The sequence below is a fragment of the Oxyura jamaicensis genome, chromosome 3, assembly GCF_011077185.1.
Source record: "Oxyura jamaicensis isolate SHBP4307 breed ruddy duck chromosome 3, BPBGC_Ojam_1.0, whole genome shotgun sequence".
In the NCBI taxonomy this organism is placed as follows: domain Eukaryota; kingdom Metazoa; phylum Chordata; class Aves; order Anseriformes; family Anatidae; genus Oxyura; species Oxyura jamaicensis.
In genome coordinates this window covers 40,118,016-40,138,799 of record NC_048895.1, presented here as the reverse complement: position 1 = coordinate 40,138,799, position 20,784 = coordinate 40,118,016, and the positions used below count along the sequence as shown (strand labels likewise).

The following is a 20,784-nucleotide window of genomic DNA, read 5'->3' as shown; positions in this document are numbered from 1 at the left end:
CGAATCAAACTATAGGAGAACTCTACTTCCAGTGAGATGCATCTATAATTTTTCTTTGTTTTCAATTTTTCTTGGTCCAGAATTTAGCTTTCATAAATTCACACCAATAATCCATAGGAGAGAAAAGCTACAAAAATCAAATGCATTCAGAAGGGATCTTTGCCTAATACATGAACACATCCAGGAACAATATCCACTGGAGCAATGAGGGACCCATGCCAATGAAAGAGAATCCAACAGACTAGAATGAAAACATTGGACAACTGCATAAAGTTGTGCTTGGATGCTATCCCCCCAAAGTAAGAATTCTTGCTTCCTATAGGCTTTGCAAAAAAAATGAAAGCAAGGGTAATTACTGCCACATCAAGCCACTGCATAGTTAAATTAGTAATATTCATTTGAAGACCGAGAGACTGATTTTTACCTGATGGAACTGTGAACTCTGGATAAAATTTACTGGAGGTTCACTCTGCTTGCTTTTCAGTCGTAAAATGTTATCAGCATATCCCCAGCTCAGGATAGCTGACCACTGAATATCAGTGCTATGCATACTTCTCACACCTGAAGAAAGGCATATAAAATTCTGTGTTATATATGCAACCAAAGGGTTTATCACTTTGTTAGTCAATAATAGAAAATCAGGTCTGTGTTTTATTACCAGCTAGAATATAGAAAATGATTTCAAAATAAGATGCTTTCTGTTAGCACATTACAAATGAAGACAACCTACAAATGAATATAGTGTTTTTTTCAGAGATTATGTAAACATTCAGCGTTCTCCAAAACCAGCTGAAAAGCTAAACAAAGCTTTTGAAGCAGCATTGCATCTAGTAGGAATGGAGAAAAAAAAAGATGTTGACAGTAATTCGCAGACAGAGAAACTGTTACTACTCATTACTTCTTTAAAGAGAGTATTACTTATTTTTTCACCTGAAGCCTTCAACAGATAATTTGTAAGTCTTTCACTAGCATGTTACAAAGGAGAAAAATCATGAGAACCAGTTTACACATTATCAATTAGAATCCCTCCAAGAAGTTTACGTGAGAGCAGAAGATTCTTCACCTCTGCTTTTTACTACTAGCTTTCCTCATTCATTACCTCTAAAACATGTTTTTAATTATCCCTTCCATTGCCACATGTTCTTTTCCTGTTTTTCAGTTCATTTTGGACTGAATCTGCTGGTAAGTTCTAAAGTTAAAGCTTCCTGCTTCAGTCACCTTAATGAAAAATAACTTAATTACTGGGTATCTATAGGTAGTTTTGAAAATTACAAGGAAAACCCATCTGCCAGGAAAAATATCAGACACGTGGAAGCTGTTCTTGGATGTAATAAATCAATTTAAATCTATCTTCAGCAAAAGACTAAATATGGGAAGTTTACTGGGGAATAGTAGCATTAGATTTACAGATATTATGGTTCTGTTTTGCATGTGTTGTGCATGTAAAGAATAATCACAAATCCATACCTTGCTCCTTGCTATATATCATCAAAAGGCAAAACTTGCGGGACAGACCGCATATAGCTTTAGTTGGTAAAGCCTGCAGAGAGCCAAACCTTTCTCCATGCGGCTGGCTAAAACAGACAACAGGATCTGGAGCACTTGGGGAACCAACATATTCTCCCCATTTCAAGCCTTTTATCCATGGCAATGGGCTCTATAACAAGCACAAATAAGGTTCAAGTTAAAAAGGTTGTAAAAAGCATTCAGAAAAGTATTTCATTAGGAAGGGAAAAGAATTATTCATATCACATTCCCATAAACAACCACATGCCTGTCCTATAGGCAATGAAAAAGAGGACAAAGAAACACAGTAAACATTTATGTACTCTAGGTTTGCACAGAGAATCCAGAATTTGTTGTTGAAGACATAAAACTAATACACATTTTCTATAACCAACTTCAATTCAGGTCTATCTTCATTTTTGCTGTTTTATGTCGTAAAGTATTTTCATGGATTTCTAATATTTATTTTCATGGATCTGTGATATTTCATTCATTTTCTGTATTATCTTTACAATGCAAACATGGACAATAACTTGCAGTTTAAGGAACAGTCACTGAAGTGTTCAGTAATGAGAATCTGGTGGGCTACTGATCTTTTTGGTACCAAAGGCTATCAGGTATCTTGATCAACAGAACAAGAGGATTGCCACATCTAAGTACAAATGCACATGCAAGTCTAAATTAAACGTAAAAAAATCATAGAAAATGAAGGACAAAAATGTTATTGAGGAAATGATAAGAAAGGCCTTGTAAAACCTTAGACTAGGCAAATTATAGATACTTCAGATAAAGTATTCTTCTGTTGACAGTTAGAAGCAGCGGCGGTACCACTGGAACACCTTGCCTGTGGTAATACACCCTGCCTAATTCCCAGAGAAGAACTTAAGTGTGCAGTGACAGGTATTACATGAGATAACCGGATGCTGGGATAAAGGAGGTATAGAAAGAAGAAAGCAAGAGCCACGTTTATTTTGCTATACTACACAAGGAGGGACAAAACTCATATACATCAGCCTAGCCCCGCTCTGGTGAGGATGAATGGTATGCTGAGTAGCACCTCTATGAAGTTCAAGCCTTGCCAGCAGTAGTAGGAAGGGATGAGGGAACGGTCTGGAGGATGAAATGGATGCAATTCCAGTATCTTATTCTGAAGGGGAAAGAGTATCTATTCTCCCTTACTCAACTTTAAATATAAGGGTACAACAATTACAGTCTATGAATGTTAATTGAAGCATTTTGCAAACAAAATTACATACTGGATATATTATTTCTTTGGTGTGCTCTCTGGTCTCTCTGAAAGCAAACTGCACTAGTAATCCCATGGCAGCAGGAAGTTCTCCTTCCATGATGAGCCTGGATCCAGGTCTGCTAACATGTGCTGTATGGAACAGCTGGCGAGGTGTTTGCCCATATGTTTTTATCATTGTTTCAAGAGCTCTTCTCTGAACAGGATCCTCAACAGCAGAAACATCCATCCCAAAATAGGTCTAGAGAGGAGAAAAGAGGGGAGGGGTGAGAATGAGCATGCCCAATATTTCTTTGGGAAAGATTTCTAAACATACATGCAAATTTAAGAGTTGGACCCATCAGTTCTTCAGTTGGGCTGGAAGCCATCCCACAATGGCTATGCTGACTAAGGAACCCCTGAGAACAGCAATCTTTTCACCTCTTCTTTACTTCAGATAACTATCACCTTGAGACTTATCATCTGAGCTTCTCCTACATGTATTCCACAATTAATTTCAGTCAAAGGTTTTCTTAGAACACTTTTACTAATCTGTATGAAGGCTGAAAGGTTGCTGATGATAAAAAAAACCTTTGTGTACATCTTTATAATTAATTTATTAAAGCTCTGGTTTGAAATGGGAGGGAGGAAGAACCTCTATATTCCAGAGAAGTTGGAATTCTCTTTTTTACTTCTTCCTTCATAATTAACCATGTCTCTAATTGTGTACCACATCCTTTTCATCAGTAGCACTGACAAATGCCTTCACTGCTCACTTGAAAAAAGTGAATACATTCACACAAATTTAATGTTTTAAGTTGTAGATAGTAACTAAATCAGTACTTAAGCATGAGAAAGGAAAGGGAAGCACAGTATTTGGATGGCTACTTAGAAAGTAAAAGCCACCACTACTGACCATGACTGCTATTAGCTCCTCCAACAACTATGGAACACATGGAAAGCACATATCCATTTGAAACCAGGACTGCTGGGCTGACCAAGCCTTGTGATAGTAAAGATTGAAGCTTAAAAAAATACATATTTCAATCCGTGATGTCAGTGTAATAGTAAGTCAGTAATGACACTCTGGAAGACTTTACATTAACGAAGATTTATTTGACTTTTCTGAAATCAAACTTAGTGGAATAGAATTTTTTATTAGGCAAAACAAGATTTATATATATAAATAAAAGGGAAGAATACAAATACTGAGCACAGGAGAAAATGAACTATTTTAATCTTATAAAAACCTGCAGCAGAGTCTGCCTAAATTAAAGGCTTATTTGTCATGAGAAGGAATTAGACTGTACAAACAGCTACAAACACCAAGCCCGTATACCACTGCAAACAACTATTAAGAAAGTATAAAGCGTAAACCCCATACCTGATCATTCCCTATACCGATCTCTAGGGAAGAAAGATAAATCCACACACTAGTCCCTGGGATCTCCTCAGTTCTGCGTAACTGCGTAATGCCTTTTCTTATTCTTTTACATTTTGTGAGCAAGGGAACTTGCTCCATGCTGGATGTTCTCCAAGCAAGTTAGACTGAACTTTTCCCCCATTAAGTTACTAAGTACAACGAACAAACATGCAGCTTGATAATAAATACTTACTGCAGGATGAAAGACATTAATGGCCTGAACAGAGGCTTTGCCTTTTTGTTTATAACCAAACACCAAGTCAATCCAGTGACAGATTGTCTGGGAAACATGATCAGACTCCAGAGCCTGACGATGGATCAAGATGAACAGACGAGGGTCATTACGAGCCCAAGGTGGAAGATTAACATGGTTAACTCTGTCACCATTTTGACGTACTCCAAAATCAAAACCTAGAAGCATGGGAGTAAATGTTCCAACAATTTAGTTTGTAATGAGATCAGAAGAGTCTTTATAGGGTTTTTATGAAAGCTAACTATTAAGCAGTTATTGCTCATCTGCAAAGCAGATTACAAATCTCCTCACACACATTCAAAGGGAGAATCAGATAAATAGGAAACACTCCTTTGCAGCTTGAAAAGAGTTTAAGAAATTTATCTTATGTCCTACATAACAGCTTTTGTAGCATAACCCATAAATCTATGCCAGATTTCTCCCACATATTTACTGCTTAGCATATTCAATCATGGGATATAAGCATTCTGTTTCAACCCAGACTCAACACTCTGGCTGTTTTGGGTATGTGTTTTTCATATCCTAATAGTATACCTTCTCTGTTAACTAGAAAGTCTGGAAGGTAGAAAAATTCTGGAATAAGTTCCTTTACATCAGTCATCGATTCATACGAAGAGAGGCGCCACGTTGTGTTGGTTGAGTGAAAAGTTCTGTCTGGGATGTCAAAACTTTGATCTGTAAGGAAATCCAAACCAAACTTGTAACATCAACAATGGACATAACATCTGCACATCCACAACTTCAAGAAGTTTACTACTGTGCAGTTAGCTGAGAACATTTAGAATCTGTCTGTCTATCTCGATTACTATGTGTAAAACAAGGACTGAAGTAAAATATACTATATATGTTTAGAATAAAAAGCTGAGCTAAGATATAAACAGATAAGATGCACAGCTCTATTGTCCAGCTTGATAGTTTCAGAATACATCTATTGTGTAAGCACATCAGATTTAATTTCAGTGATCTCAGCTATTTGGAATTGATGCTATGCTAAACAAGCGTTACATACAGCTTTCCTGGATTGCTGAGACAAGATTCAGATACAAAAGGCAAGTGAAAGCAAAAAGTAATCTTACCTTGATAGGCTAAAAACATCTTAGTAAAAGGCGGCAGCCTCACTAGGAAATGAAGCACAGTTCCACTGTTGGAATAATGAGATCCATAGTGATATGGTTGTACAGGGGGCATTGGATCATCCTCCCGTGCTCCTTTACGGTACTCTTCTTCTAAATACTAGAAAGTAGTGGGGAAAAATATCACAAACCTCCTGCTTAAACTTCAACTCAGACAGCTTGCTTTTATCATCAAGTCTAACTGCTGAGATCACTTAGTATTTCAATACTTCAGCTCCTCAAAAACCTGAGATATGCCCAACACCATCACTTTATTACAGAAAACTTCCTCCATCAACACCTACTACAGTATACAACTTTTCTGAAGTAACCATTCAGTTTCACCACCTACCATTCAAATATTATTCCAGCAATTGTTCTGAATGCCTATTCAAAATAAGTCACTGTCTTCTCAAAAAACTTTCTAAATTTTATTCACAGTTCAACTCCATTTTGCAGGTATTTAATTGGACTCTTAACTTAGAGAAAAAACAGGCAGTTTGGCACTGTAAAAAAAACAAACTCAAAAATGCTGTGCTAACACTAGAAAAAATAAGGGACAATCCTATTCCCTGCATTCTAATAACAAAAGTAAAATCTTGCCTATATTGTTTAGGAATAACATGAACTTGTAGAGGAACAATATATTTACAAGTGATTAAAATCAAATGGACTAAGTGTCCAGAGACACGTGATCACTTTTACAATGCAGCTAGGGATCAAAGTCTTGAGTTAGTTTAACTGAGCTGCTGTCTGTTATTTATTACTTTTGCATTTTTTTCCCCTTTTATAACACTGCAGAGAAATTGTACAGTCTTTTCAATATTGCAAATACTGTTTTTTTCCATGTAAATAATATCCTAGACCACTTCAACAGACATAAGTTTTAAGGTCCAGCTACAAATGCTTTTCAGCCCCAGCAGTTTACTTCCTACACCCTTAAAAAGGCAGAAGAGCAAAAATCCCTAAAGAGCACAATAACCATAACAGTCCAAGTTAAAATAGCGGAGTACTTGAGGGAAAACAGCTTTTCAGTTATCTAACAAAAACATTAGCCACAAGTTTAATTGAAATCATGTCAATGAAACAGCAATAATATATCTTCCTGATCTTTAGATATATATGTTCAGGTGTAAGACCATACTAATATAACCTCCTAAGCAGTACCACATGGAAAGAATAAATTGATTTATGACATCAGGTACAGGAACAATCACAGGTTCCAAACAAAAAAATCTGAGAAAAGATAACACACTGGAGATGACAATTCCATGAACAAAATGCTGTGTGTCCCCTTATCATTACATATTTTTAAAAGCCTCCATATTTATACATAGGAAAGACAAAAAGCAGGTATCTTAGTTACCTTGTAAGTATCTACATAACGATCTTCTTTTTCTTTGGACTGCACAGCTATTGGTTTGACCAGATTTCTGTAACAGAAGTAGCATCCATATCTTGTCATTTTATAAATGATCTTTGATTCACACCATTTAATAACGCATCATTAAGAATAAGGAAATAATCACGAAAAGGACAAGCAAAACAGCATTTTGTAAGAGTTTAGAAAATAAAACGAACACTTCCAGGTAGTGTTATAAAGGGAAACTTCACAGGCTACCCATAGCACACTAACAGGCAAGCAAGTGCACTCAGGGTGCCTCTGTCAAAACAGAAGCATCATTTAAAAGCAAAGACTTTGTGTATTAATGTCAAAAGCAGCTCAACAGCAATTTATTATGGTGGGACAAATCATGTGGATTTATTTACAGTTAAGGCAATATTTTGTAACTGGCCATTTTTTTATGGTATTATTTTCTTTTAATTTTTTTGCTATTTGGCCTGGTAGTCTTTAGTCACAAATTTAAACATATGGCTTTTATTTAAAATCAATGAACTATCATTATCACTTTACAACAGTAGATAAGTCCAATCTATAACATCCTGTAAATATATACTCACACCACTAGGTATTTTATTTAAGTATCCTAGGTGAAGCAGCCACATATTGTAAAAAGCTCAAGTTATTATGGATGAGTCTTATTCCTGAACAGTTGCACTCATGTATATTCAAGATTTAATACAATGAAGTTAAATAGCTACACTGAATAGTCAGTTTGAGTATTTGGAAACAACCAGTTCCAAACATTTTCATATTACCTATATACTGATGGATCATTTAGGTCCAGTGTTTCATTGGTGTAGTCAGAAAGTATAAATGGAAATACTGGATATTGCATGAGATCATTGAAGGAACGGCCCGCATGTTTGTTTAAATGAGTCAGGTACTCAAAGTTAGTAATCTGTCCTGTGCACCACAGGTGGGTCAAAGCAGTAATGTTTCCATACTCCAAAAGATTAGGCAAATTGTTAGTTAAGATGTTGTGGTACACATCATCACGGACCTAAAAGAAAATACCGTAGATTTAATCATATTGTTTTAAAAGCTTCAAAAAACCAAAGCTTACTAAGTTTCTCACAAATTCCGAGAGATCTATTTTAACAGAGTAATATTTAGCATTACTAAGATTTCTTTAACATCTTAATACAAAGATGTGTTTTACACCATTATTTTGTCCATCTAGAAGCCTAGCTGAGCAGAGTTTTTTTCAAAGATATTAAGTAGAATTTATTAGTTCATGCAACAGATCTCCTTAAAAACTAATACATGAACATGTTATGAAGACACAGCAAAATGCTTTGATATATGTATTTGGAGCCATGTTACCTTTGTATTATCAAAAGCCAAGAGTAAAGTTCTGCCATTTGTTAGAAATATTTCCACAGCATTGTCTCTTAGCTGCCACCAGCGCTTATGAACCTCCTTAATTTCCTCATAGGTCCAAGAAAATGATGCTGGTTCAGTTTCTCCATGAAAACTCTGAGGAAGATGCAATTGAAAAGTTAACAAAAAGGTAGGTTTTCCAAACAAGAAACTCTTCTTCAGTGGGATCAGTTTATAACCATATAGTACATCATAAGGCAAACTTGGATAACTTTGCTGTGATGCTTTTAGACGTTTTTGTGACTTTTTTCATAGATGTTTCCCATCCTCCCCTCTCCTCAACGCATGGGGCAGAACATAACACATACTTCTCACAGCCACTTCAGCACCCTATCCACCACTCCGGCCCAAACATACTTTCACTAGCACCTGAACTAAAATATTGGACAGCCAGAGTGAGCTAAGCTTTTCCATGAATCCCAATTCTGCCAGTTCTACAAAGGACAAAGCAGTAAAACAGCAAAACAGTTGGTAGCATCTTAAACCACAGGAGTTGTGTTTAGTGGATGCAAGGAGGAGCTCCCTGAAAATACTGTAGGACTTCCAGTAGCATAACCCCAGCTCAATAACTTTCTTAAACGTCTGCTGGATACAAACTTGAATGTTTGTATAAATTTTTCTGTTTTCTCCTATTATCACTGTGCCACAGCCAGGCACAACAGGAACACTAATCAGCGTTCCCAAACTCATCAGTTTCACTGGTCTTGTCCATAGACCTTTAACTCTAGCACTCAGCAATCTCAGTGACAGTAGACAAAAGCTACTAACTGTCACAGTTTGGAAAAGTTAAGTAAGGAGAGCGTGCTCTAATACTTACAGAATGTTCAATCGTGTCTGAAGCATTGTCCTCAACAAAATACATGCCACATTTCCCTGCAGGAAGAAATAGTTGCAAAAAGGTACCATGATATTACCATTTGTATACCACACCTTAATTCATGTAAACATTTGATGTCTAGGTGTAAAAAAAAAACTAAGAACAGTACCTGGACAAGACAGTACTTGGCTGACAAATAATTTATTCCACAACTTTTGGCAAGTACTGTACACCTTTAAAACTAACTACAATCCAAACACCGCTCATGTAAATGCCAAAACTGATCTATAAAATTATTATATTTGAGAAGTCAATCAACAGTTTGGTTACTTAGCAGTAACATTCCTCATAACATATTCAAGAACAGATGTTCTTTAAAAAAAATCAGCCAAGTATACACACACAGCAGAAATCATAGAATCATAGAATCATAGAATCATAGAATATCCTGAGTTGGAAGGGACCCTTAAGGATCATCAAGTCCAACTCTTGACACCGCACAGGTCTACCCAAAAGTTCAGACCATGTGACTAAGTGCACAGTCCAATCTCTTCTTAAATTCAGACAGGCTCGGTGCAGTGACCACTTCCCTGGGGAGCCTGTTCCAGTGTGCAACCACCCTCTCTGTGAAGAACACCCTCCTGATGTCCAGCCAAAATTTCCCCTGCCTCAGCTTAACCCCGTTCCCGCGGGTCCTGTCACTAGTGTTAATGGAGAAAAGGTCTCCTGCCTCTTGACTACCCCTTACGAGGAAGTTGTAGACTGTGACAAGGATAGTTATGAGAACCAGGAGTTCTACTTACCTAGCAACAGTTCACCAGCAGTCTCTCTAGAAGGTGCTACGCTGATGCATCTTCGATTAACTCTGAAAGAATTCCACGTGTAGTATTGCTTACTTTTGGCACGTACCTAAAACTAACAGCCTCAAAGGCTACAACTGACGAGTATAACCCAAAAGGTTCAAATCCCAAGGAGGTAAAGAAAACAGAACCTCAACTCTCTAGACTTGCACAGAACTGTATCTGTATTTAATTTATTGCATTGTATGTTCTCTGCAATCATTTTAGGTAGGATTAGGCCCTGTAATGGGTGGTAAATTAACACAACTATAGAGTTGTATAGCAATCATAAAAGCAAGGAAGACAAAAGAATGATTTGAATGATTTGGTTTTGAACACTGAGGGAAAGAACTATGAGATCTAGTTGCACTGCCTGTCCTGGATATATAAGCAACAAATAAGTAAAGAAATCCCATCAGACTGTCCCACAGAATACCCTTATCCCTTTATAACACCAGATACTATATGCTTTTAGTGATTTTTGATGTCATGGAGACTGTGTTTTAAGTGTCAGAAAACCTACATATTGGTAGCTCTGATCCCTTGCGCATGTAGTAAGAAAACACCTTCAATGTGACAATAGTCTCTCAACAAACATTAAGAGAACTGAGTAAGGTGAGACAAAGTGAGGATTTATTTTGGGTAGGAAAAAGTGAAAAAGGGAGGTAACTCTTATCAAAAATTACCTTATATGTTCACTTGCAGCTTTGTCCTTAACAGTTGAAGAGTGAGAAGAATGTGTTTTGTCTTCAAATAGGTAAGATAAGGGAGGTTTTATCATGCCTATTAAAAAAAACAACAAATAAGACACTAGTATTCATTATTATTCAGATCTACTCTTATAAGAGGTTATAATTACCTTCCTGCTTCTGTCTGTCTGGAAGAAGATATTTATTTGGAATAGTTAAGTAGCACCTCTGCAAGCGGCGCCTCTCTCTGTTTGGGCCCTCTGTTGGATCCAGTTGCCAAGAAGTTGGGTAATAGACTGGGTCATACCAGAGTGCTCTGAAAAAATCAAGATATATATAGAGCCTAGCAGTAGAGGCAGTATATATTGTTATTCATTAGGTTTTTGTTTAAATGGCAGAGACAGAAGTTCCATGGTAGTAGCACTGGACAGTTTTTCTGCAACAAAATTAAGACCGAACATTTATTTTCATGTAGTTTATTTTCATGGGCTATGCCACTGACTTGCTCATTATCAACTACTACTGTAAGACTGCTCTTAGAGTCACTAATTCTGATGAAAATCAGTATATGTCCAATGCAATATCATTCTGAAAACTCAGCTATTAGAAACTTCAGTTCAGCAGTGGTAAAAGCATCGTTGTTTAATTTGTTGTCAAGTCTTAACATCTTGCTCTATGCAGATTAGAAAACAGTCGTTGGATAATAGAGGGAATGACATGAAAAATATTTTGTTTCTTTGTCAGTGTAATGTAAAATATTAAAAACTTCATAACATTCTTCATTCTATTAAACACAGCAAAAATGTAACTGACAAGAAAACAAAACTGTCTCAGTGACAGAAATACTACTTGGCTACCCACCTTAAAAAAAAAAACACGAAAAATCAAGAGTATTTTACAGACCTTGAACAAGATCAATAAATTACAATGATTTACTTCTGCTAATGTCATCTACATACCAAGCACCTCTGAGAAGTATGAAGTGCACATCAGGCAGTCAGCATCTCCCCCTCTCAGATGAGAGAACAACTTACCGATCATGTGTAAGCTGCTGAACAAGCTCCTGCCAATGTCTGCTGGCACTGAGCTCTACCTTATACATCCCCCTGATGTGCTGGATAACTTTCTTCCTTTCCATTCCTTGTGACAGAGAGACAGCTTGTGTGATGTCTCCAGCTATTTTGGAAATGTCTTTAGATTTTGTATCCAGACGTTGAAAGAGACTGAGGGAAAAAGAATCATGTTTTAAAATGTCAAATCACACTAAGAAGGGAAGGCATGACAGCAAGAAAGTCATATAAAATGCGATCTGTTTGGCACTGGATATCTGCAGTTCTTGTTACAGCAGCTACAGAGCAACAAGACCTATATTCACAATTTCATGAGACATTAATACCTTCTGCTTCTAAGCCTTAACAAAAAGAAGATGATTGCAACCAAAGGCAAGAAAAAACAATCAGAAGATCAATTTATATGCATTAATATTGTGTGCTTTCACTACAATAAAACTCTTAGGAACAGTAACTTACTACTGCTCACATTTCTTAAAAGTTATTTAACAGTGAAGTCTTGTTGCTTATCTGGACAGACTTGACTAAGTTGACCTTTACAGACAGCTATGGTTGCCTTTGTTAAAGCACATTGTGTGTGCATCTCAGCTGACTTTATGGTATGGCCTGGAATATAAATTAATCGAAAGAACTTCTTAGTCTACTACAATCTATTTCAATTTGTGTTACATCAAGCACCAGCCTGCAGAGCTCACAAAAGTAATTCACAGATACTTGCTGAATATTATATTGTATTCACTGAAGATGAGGGTTAGTTGCAAGGAAGTTATGTTTAAAAGATCACAGCAAGAGGCAAGCTGATGGGACAGATACAATGGCTGTAAAACTGGGGGGTGAAATTCCAAATATGCGAAGTACGTACTCTCAAGATTACACAACCTACCAAATGCATATACCCACAATCAATCTGTTTATATAATAGCAATATAGCTGAAAGCTCCTATCCACATTAATTTCAAAAATCCCACACATTTAATAATTACTGAGGTAACTGCAACGGTGTGCCAAGGAGACAGCATTCTAAGGAAGCTCTTGCAGCCCCTTCAGTAAAGCACTTACTTTTGACGATTATTAGCCATTGTTTTCTCCCAGGCAGCTTTGTTCACACCTTCTTCCATCTCATACTTCTTCTGATCCTGAACACAAGTTTTATGTTATTTCTCCAAACTTAGAAAAAAGCAAGCAGATGCTAAAGTATATGCCCATTTGAAAAAAGACTGCTAGAAAAATCACTGACCTGATACCTTCCCACCATTTAAAACCAAGTCTTTATTTCAGCTGTCATTTACATATAAAATTACATTTATTTTTTTTTTTCTGAGAACCACAAAAATTCATTTTTCTCCAGGCAAGGAAATACTAGTAGCTTATTGTGAACTCTCACTTTTGCTTTAAGTAATATAATTAACCAAGTATCATTAAAATAAGCTTACTGTGAAGTGTAAGCATGTTACAGAAAAATTCATAACTCAGAATGCCAACAAACATAAGCCATACTCAAAGCAAACAAAATCATTGTCTCCATTAAAACTCCATCCTCATATAACAGCTAGTTATCTTAAGTATAACTAGTTTTCGAAGTAAAGTTTTTTTTATTCACAAACCTCTTTCAAAGCTTTTATTAGATCTGGTTTAGGTCGTGTGCTCAGAGGAATGCATTTATAGCCACAACATTTTAAAGTATTCACAAAGTCTCCTGCTGCTAGTTGTTGTTCTTTGGTCATTTCATCACTGTGATTGTGCATTAACTCACATAAATATAGCACTAGTTTAGGTCCATGCTAAAAGACAAAAAGAAAGAAGGGAGGGCAAGAGAAGAGGTATGGTCATTCTTAATTGTAAAATACAACACAGCTTTTTTCTTCCTCCAACTTTATTCCCTCTTCTGATAAGCCTGGACAGGTTTCTTCTACGTATTCCTGTAATTTAAAGCTTTGATGTCCAACAAAAAACTTTTCTAGAATTGGAAAGAACATGCTGAATTTAATCCTCCGCATTATAGTTTCCCCTCAGCATCTTGTGACTTTTTAAATGGCTTACATGAGAGGTAAGTTGCTTTTTCAAATACTCTTGCAATCTCATCTATGCTTCAGGAAATATGTGCCAGTGGCTCCTTATTTTACCTGGTTTGATTAGCCAAATTAGAATGAACAAATAATGACGTTAAGCATCCAGAGGCAATAAACACACTCCACATGACATACCAGAAACCACTGTTAGCATATGTGCTCTTTTTCTACTGGTCAAAGTGTTGATTTAATTGAATAGTGTTCATATGATAATGAACAAGTTAGCATCATAGGTTCATTCAATAAGTACTTTCTCTCCTTAGCATATAGCGACTCAAACTGTGGCACATCTTATTTCACTTATCTCATGCTTGTAGCTCCTAAAGATCTCAAACTGAAATGCTCCTGTCCAATTACAGCTCCTAAAAAATTGCTTTCTCTCAAACCTGCAGTACACAATCTGACAGGGGGTATAATCAAAAATATTTTTCCAGGAAATGCAGGGAGAAGCTGTTCAGATATTTGAGTTACAATAACACAGAGTACATAATTCCACTTTAAGAGTAAAGGCTAAAGAAAAAGTGCTTTGCTTAAAGAATAGTAGTGCTTTGATTGATGACTGATGTCCTCTTAAACTATAGTGGCAATCAGTTCTTACAAGTTTCACAAAGTCTGCAGTTAGAGTTCCAAGGCAAGGATAATCCTTCCTTAATCTGCTTTTTCAGGGCACATCAACTTCAAGCACCTTCAGTCAAATCCTTCATGTTAAAACTAGTATCACCTTTTGTTTATGCATTGCACAGGAAATGTGATGTTTGATGTGCTACACAGTTAACATAACCCATAATCAGAAATAATCACTTTGCCTCTTACAAAGCTATCTACCCTCAGGACAATATAGTAATTGCAGAGATGCATGCGGACATTTTATGATGTGACTGTCATTATGCCATGCATCACTAAAATAGCAGTGAATAACTTCAGCCACACAGTTCTAGATAACTGTACAATTTAAACCAGAAACGTGAACCCAAGTTCCACAGGCTTTTCTCAAACACTCTTGAGCTTACTTGCAAAGTTGGGCTAAGACAGTCACGCATAATCTCTTGATGGTTCACTTCATGGAGCAACTCCAAAGCCTGCTTTCTTTCTTGTAGTGGTCTTGCTGGAGACAAGATGTGTACAAGAAGTCTCCCAAGTTGTGTACGAAAGGTGTCCTTACATGACAATAGGATTCTCTTCCACTGCTGCTTGGGTGTGTTCATTCTGCTGGTACCCTAAGTAAAGGGACATTATTATTTTTATTTATTTATTAAGTCTTCTCAGTGAGATAGCACTTCCTTTTACCAGATTTCTTTACATTGCAAAACAAACTTACTGTTAAAAGCAATGTAAAGGCAATAGAAGACTTCTCCACCAAAACCAGTGCTTAAACTTATTTTATTGAATTCTTATTTATTAGAAGGCACACCACTACAAATAAAAGGATTTCCTTTTCTAGTAAGATAAGCATTTTCCCTTGATCTACCCATATTAGCAATGCAGCTCCTCGCTAAACTGGATGCTCAGTTAGAAAGGTTATACAACGATCTAGAAAATTAACATCATTACAGAGGGTTTAAAAATCAAAGGGGTTTTGTTTAATACACAGCTCTCATATTAACCACTAGTTTCAGAATAGTGGATTACATCATACAAGGTTACAAAGTGGGCATTTGATTGAGGTGCTGGAGCTCAAAGAAATAAGTAGTCTTCGAAAAATTCTGTAAGACATGATGGGAAGACCCCACAAATTTCATTTTCCAGAATTAGGGAGAAAATTAGGTTGAGATACTTTTTTATAAAGACGACTTCGGAGAAATAAAGATGCAAGAAGCAGTAAGTTAGTTCTTCCAATATAATCATTTCAAATTACTCAAGTGAAACCTAGTCATCTTGGAAAGACTGACAGGCTAACAACTCTATGATAGAAAAGAAACCCTCAGTCCTTTGGCAATAACTAAGAAGAGGTTTGCCCCCCTAGTTACATCACCAATATTATTTACATTTATATTATATATAAATCACTTAAATTCTTTTTATGCATCATCTGTGGATACATAGCAGACCTCCTTTTACAGCATCCAGGAATGTACCTCAAGATTTAAGCGGAAAACCGAAGTCATTGACTACACAGAAATATATTCAACCTTTGCATACTCATTCAAGAATCAAAATTTTGCCAAGTGTTATGGTTAAATCCGGACAGATGCACTTATTATTTCACAACTTCAGAATAACTGGGAAGCTTAACAGTTTTTAACAATGCTTCAGCTGAATTGAGAGGCAGCAAGAAAAACACTTTATGCCTACAGCTTTCTATCCATTAATGTTCCTAATGAATGAACCTTATGAAATATGCTCTAATGGGGAAAACATCTAACTAGTAACTTACAAGGGATAGTTTGATTCCTTCCACCAACATTTTGAACATGTCTTTCAGAAACGGATTTGTTCTGTTAGGCAGTTCTTGCTGGTTTTCTTCTTCAGGAACTTCTAGCTGGGATGCTGAAGGTCTGCTTTGACTTGTGGTTTCTGTTATACCCAGTACATCAAGGCACTCTTCAGTAGATGCTTAAATTTTAAAAGGCACATATAGGTTAGTACCATCTCAACCAAGCTAATCCTGTGTTCCTTCAAATGGCATTAAATCAAATATCTTTACTCCACTGTTTTAAGTATCAACCTGTACTCCTTATCTCAATTCACTTAGGTACCAGTTCATTCAGCATTTACAGTTAACCATAGAACAGTTCAATTCTTTGTCCCACTTGCTAAACTCTTGCTTCTGTGGAATTTTAACTAACCCCCAGAGTCATCATGTCTTGCTAAAAAAATTAGCTGTTTCATAGGAACATGCAAACTGATAAATTTCAAAAGAGAAAGCAAGAGCTCCCTTTGTAAGACTTAAGTCTTCAGGTCATAATTCAGGCAGCTTAGATGAACTAATGTAGAACTACAACAGCTATTTAAGTTCATTCAGATATTCAGATTTGATTGTCAGTTCTGTAATACTGACAGACAAATTACTCAGAGTTTGATGTTTTTACAGTTAACTCATAAAACCAGTATCAGCAGCATTACATTCTTCTCTAACACAAACTCTCCAAAAGCAAGTATTGATTTTTCATACGGCACTGCACTGGCACTGTCAAAACACAAACACACAAAAAATACTACCTAAATAAATGAGTCTGTTAACAGCTAGGACAGTTAGCCTCTGTAATCTTTGTACAAATTCAGTCTCAGTGGCTTGGATAGGATGTTCTTGACTCATTCTTCGTTGCATCATCATGTTGAATTCCTCACTTGCTACTGAACGCATTTTCATCAGCAGAGCATCAGACTGAGCAAGTGAAAATTTTCTGGAACCTTGAAGCAGAGAAACATTAATAGCATCCTACTATTAATAGCATCCTACTAAAACACACAAATTCATCAGTTACTGCTTTTATCCAAAGATTTTGCAATATTGCAAGCATTTGAAGTATGCTAATATTAAAGGGAAAAAGTGTCATTTGAGTGTTTGCCTTTCTTTTAAGGCCTTTTATGTTTAAGAAGATACAAAATTCAAGAAATGGCACCATAAAATGAGTTAGTCTCAAGATCAGATTTATTGTGCAACTTATGTATTTTTGTACGAAGTAAAAAGTCACTCATTGCATTTTCACTGTGCAATTATAAAGGATGCTATAGTTTTAATATAGTATCACTGACTTTTAATATCAGAAGCTAACTACCAACGCAAGTGAGGAGTCACTATATTAACAGCATATAAACAAATGCATTTTGTACCACACGAGAACTATTTCTATCTTACCAGAATACTCCTTGGAAAAACAATTATTGAAATGAAGTGCTGAGCATTGACTGTACTTGATTATTTTAGAAATAACTACAACTACACACACCCCCTTGGTGCCTTACTAGATTCACTCACAAAAATATTTTCACTGTATTTACTGGGCTGATGGAGAGGAGTCTCATAGGCTGACCATATTACAACAAAAAGCTCCCATAGAAAACAAGGAATACAAGTTTTTTTTTTAAACAACTGAAACACATCAGTTTTTAAAATTATATCTTCAAGTCTTAAATGCAGCTTCCTTCAATGCAGCTTCATTTAAATGCAACATACAAATTAAAGTTCCAGCCAGAAGACTCCAAAAGCTTTACAGAATGATTCATAAACCATCCAAAACATAGACAGTATTATTGTTAAACCTAGAACTGTACAAATGTTTTACCAAAATTTCCATGGTAGAATCCAGCTCCCTCACATTCCCAACTGAATTTGCAGTGTTACTCCAGGATAATCACTAATTAAAACCTGTGCAACAGTGCAATCCCCACACTGTAGCTGCATTCAAGTTAGCAGCACTTTTTTTTTTTGGTATCTCATTACTACTGTGAAATTAGGTACTATGAATTACCTTAAAAATGTTTTTACTATGCAACTTTTCAATTGATATTCTCTTCAAAAGAAGGCAGTATCTGCCTTTAGAGACTGTAATGAGAAAGTTAACTCAAGTTTCAGTTTCATACCCCCATTCTCCCCTTGTAATACAATACCAAGTTTAAAACGGGTACATTACACTGTTCCAAAATATGTTTTAATATATAAAGCCAACAAATCTATGTATTTTAGAGCAGTGTAATCTATACCCATTTTGAACTTGTGTTTTCATAGAAAAAGTAAAACAACAGGTCTCATTGGTAGTATCACTAAAATTAGAGATCAAAAGTAGATATTTCATTAGTAACAGAGGCAAGAGTACAAGTATATTACACTTTTGCTACTCACCAGCAATGCCTTTACGCTTTTGAAACATTGCACGATGCGGTGCAGATAGGGATGGGACTGATCCAGCCTGCTCCTGAGCATCTTGGTTTGCTGTAGTTTTTATTAATTCAATAGCTGCTTGAAGAACTCTTAACTGCAGAGCAACTGCCATATCTACAGAAAGAGGCATATAAAGACCAAATGACACGTTTGTTTACAAGTCTTCAAGAATTTTTTCTAGATGTTTGTTAGAAGTAAAAGAAAACAGTGTCAGAGGTAAAATTCTTGATTCCAAGAAGTCATGTTGAAAGTCATCTCATCGTTACACAAATGCATATGGTACAGAAGTGAGTTCTCACAGAGAAGCCGTAGAATTTAATTACTAGAAAATAAGCTCAACAAAACTTTACAGAAAGTTTCTATTTAAACATCCTGATTCAATTTTTATGGTCATTGTTCATTCATATCAGCAGCACACAATTCTTTACCACAAGGCAGGCTTCTGAGGAAGAGTAGTACTTTGAGAACCACTTAAAAGAAGAAAGATTCATCACCAAAAAATGCCCCTTCACCCTCAACTGGAATAGTAAGCAAAGACCAGTGGGGAATGGATTTACTTCTCCAGTCCTGTGACCGCCAAAAATAAGCAAATAACTTACTTTGCATTCTTGTATTTTTACTGTTTTGAAGATGACCCAGCAGCACAATGAGATCTTCAATAACACGAAAATATTGCGAACCCGAGGAGCTGCAGGCATGAATTGCAACTGCTACCAGCAACTGTTGTATATCGCATGCAAGCAACTTGTAGTCATTCAGGGGAATGCTGCAAAGTTGTAATCATCAGAAACATTACAATTCTAGTAGATATAACCTGTAAGAAGACCCATTACTACTGCTCTTGCTACTTCTGCCACCCATACGTACTATATTGTATTTCATATGAAATTACCACCTCTGAAGGTATTACTGCTATAGGCTAGAAGATTGTAATCTAAGACTCTTTTCAGCCTTAACTTTTGCAAATTGAATGCCTGGAAAATCTTTGAGATAGTGTAACATTAGGATTGTAGAGAAGTTTTACTGGAAAAGTATTTTTTTAAAAAAATGAGTTTTATAAGTTAAAGAACAGTTCTGAATCCTAAATTTCTCAAAAGGGTGTCTCGAGAAATTCAGTTCAATCTCCTTCTGTAACCACACTGAATTAAAACTATTGGATGATAAAGGAAATCTGGTTATTTCTTCAGGATATGAACTGATGAAATAAAGGCACAAAAAAACCACCTCTCCTTCCTTTACTGTATCAAGTTTCTTCAGTAAGTACAGAATATTTATAATTAAATCATTTGAACTACTCAAAATCTGAAATATTAAAAATAGGAAGCATAGGAGGGACGCTTCTGCAGTTCTGACACTGTCAATAGATACAGTAGAATGCTACCATCTCCTGGGCCTCTCTTTATCTTACTGTTTGGGAGAGTTGTATTAGGACAAACATCTGAAGTGCACGCAGTATGACCAACTTGCATTTTGAAATATCTTTTCACCTGAAAATTTACAGTACTCAAAGGACAGTTTACAATCAGTGTATTCTATTATAGAAACTAAGTATCTAAACACTTTCATTTGGAGGTATAGTTAAAAGCTGAAGACTTCAAAAGCAGTTTATTTTTTACATGTTCACTAAACATCTTAAAAATTAAATAAGGATACTATATAGTTCAGTTTTTGCTGCTCTAAAGGTTGCGTCTGGGTTATTTCATTGCAACAGATAAAGTACTCACTTTGTTTCCAGTCCATTAAGAGCAGCCAGTGTATTACACAGCACATACAGTAAACCATTATCAAGCAGCAGGTCTGCAACTTTTGAGCAGGAATTTATAATTTGCAGCAGGAGACAGAAGCAGTTATGCAGCAGAACATTATCGTACAAAGAGTTCTCTATTAGACCCAGGATAGGAATGACACACCATTTTTGAAAGAGTCCAACATTCTTGACATCTTCCAGATCAAATCTATTGAAATAAATAGAAGTCAGTCTAACATCTTTACATAGCAACCTAGTATACGCAGCTATTATAATTAATAATATATTAATGCTGGAATACCAGCCTACACTAGCACTTTGGCAAAGATGTAGATACCAATTTCTTACGTTTCAGTGCAGTACCACAGAAAAAAAAGAGCAAAATAAAGCACTTTGTAAGGAAACGAAGTATCTAAAAGTATACATA

General features: G+C 36.1%; 1 protein-coding gene across 2 annotated transcripts in view; it reads right to left on the bottom strand.

Moving 5' to 3' along the window:
- The window catches only part of LYST (lysosomal trafficking regulator), an 82,099-nt gene that overhangs the window by 9,040 nt on the left and 52,275 nt on the right, over positions 1-20,784 (bottom strand). For both annotated transcript variants that reach the window (XM_035320527.1, XM_035320526.1), the window contains exons 26-47: positions 20,335-20,565; positions 19,210-19,376; positions 18,572-18,724; positions 16,948-17,139; positions 16,163-16,341; positions 14,799-15,005; positions 13,324-13,500; positions 12,779-12,855; positions 11,684-11,872; positions 10,820-10,965; positions 10,647-10,743; positions 9,925-9,986; positions 9,122-9,177; positions 8,248-8,400; positions 7,680-7,924; positions 6,886-6,952; positions 5,484-5,640; positions 4,942-5,082; positions 4,348-4,565; positions 2,763-2,993; positions 1,468-1,657; positions 425-561 (exon numbers count right to left, since the gene is read on the bottom strand). In XM_035320527.1, the coding sequence (XP_035176418.1) occupies positions 425-561; positions 1,468-1,657; positions 2,763-2,993; positions 4,348-4,565; positions 4,942-5,082; positions 5,484-5,640; positions 6,886-6,952; positions 7,680-7,924; positions 8,248-8,400; positions 9,122-9,177; positions 9,925-9,986; positions 10,647-10,743; positions 10,820-10,965; positions 11,684-11,872; positions 12,779-12,855; positions 13,324-13,500; positions 14,799-15,005; positions 16,163-16,341; positions 16,948-17,139; positions 18,572-18,724; positions 19,210-19,376; positions 20,335-20,565 (3,472 nt within the window). The remainder of the gene's footprint in view (positions 1-424; positions 562-1,467; positions 1,658-2,762; positions 2,994-4,347; positions 4,566-4,941; positions 5,083-5,483; positions 5,641-6,885; positions 6,953-7,679; positions 7,925-8,247; positions 8,401-9,121; positions 9,178-9,924; positions 9,987-10,646; positions 10,744-10,819; positions 10,966-11,683; positions 11,873-12,778; positions 12,856-13,323; positions 13,501-14,798; positions 15,006-16,162; positions 16,342-16,947; positions 17,140-18,571; positions 18,725-19,209; positions 19,377-20,334; positions 20,566-20,784) is intronic.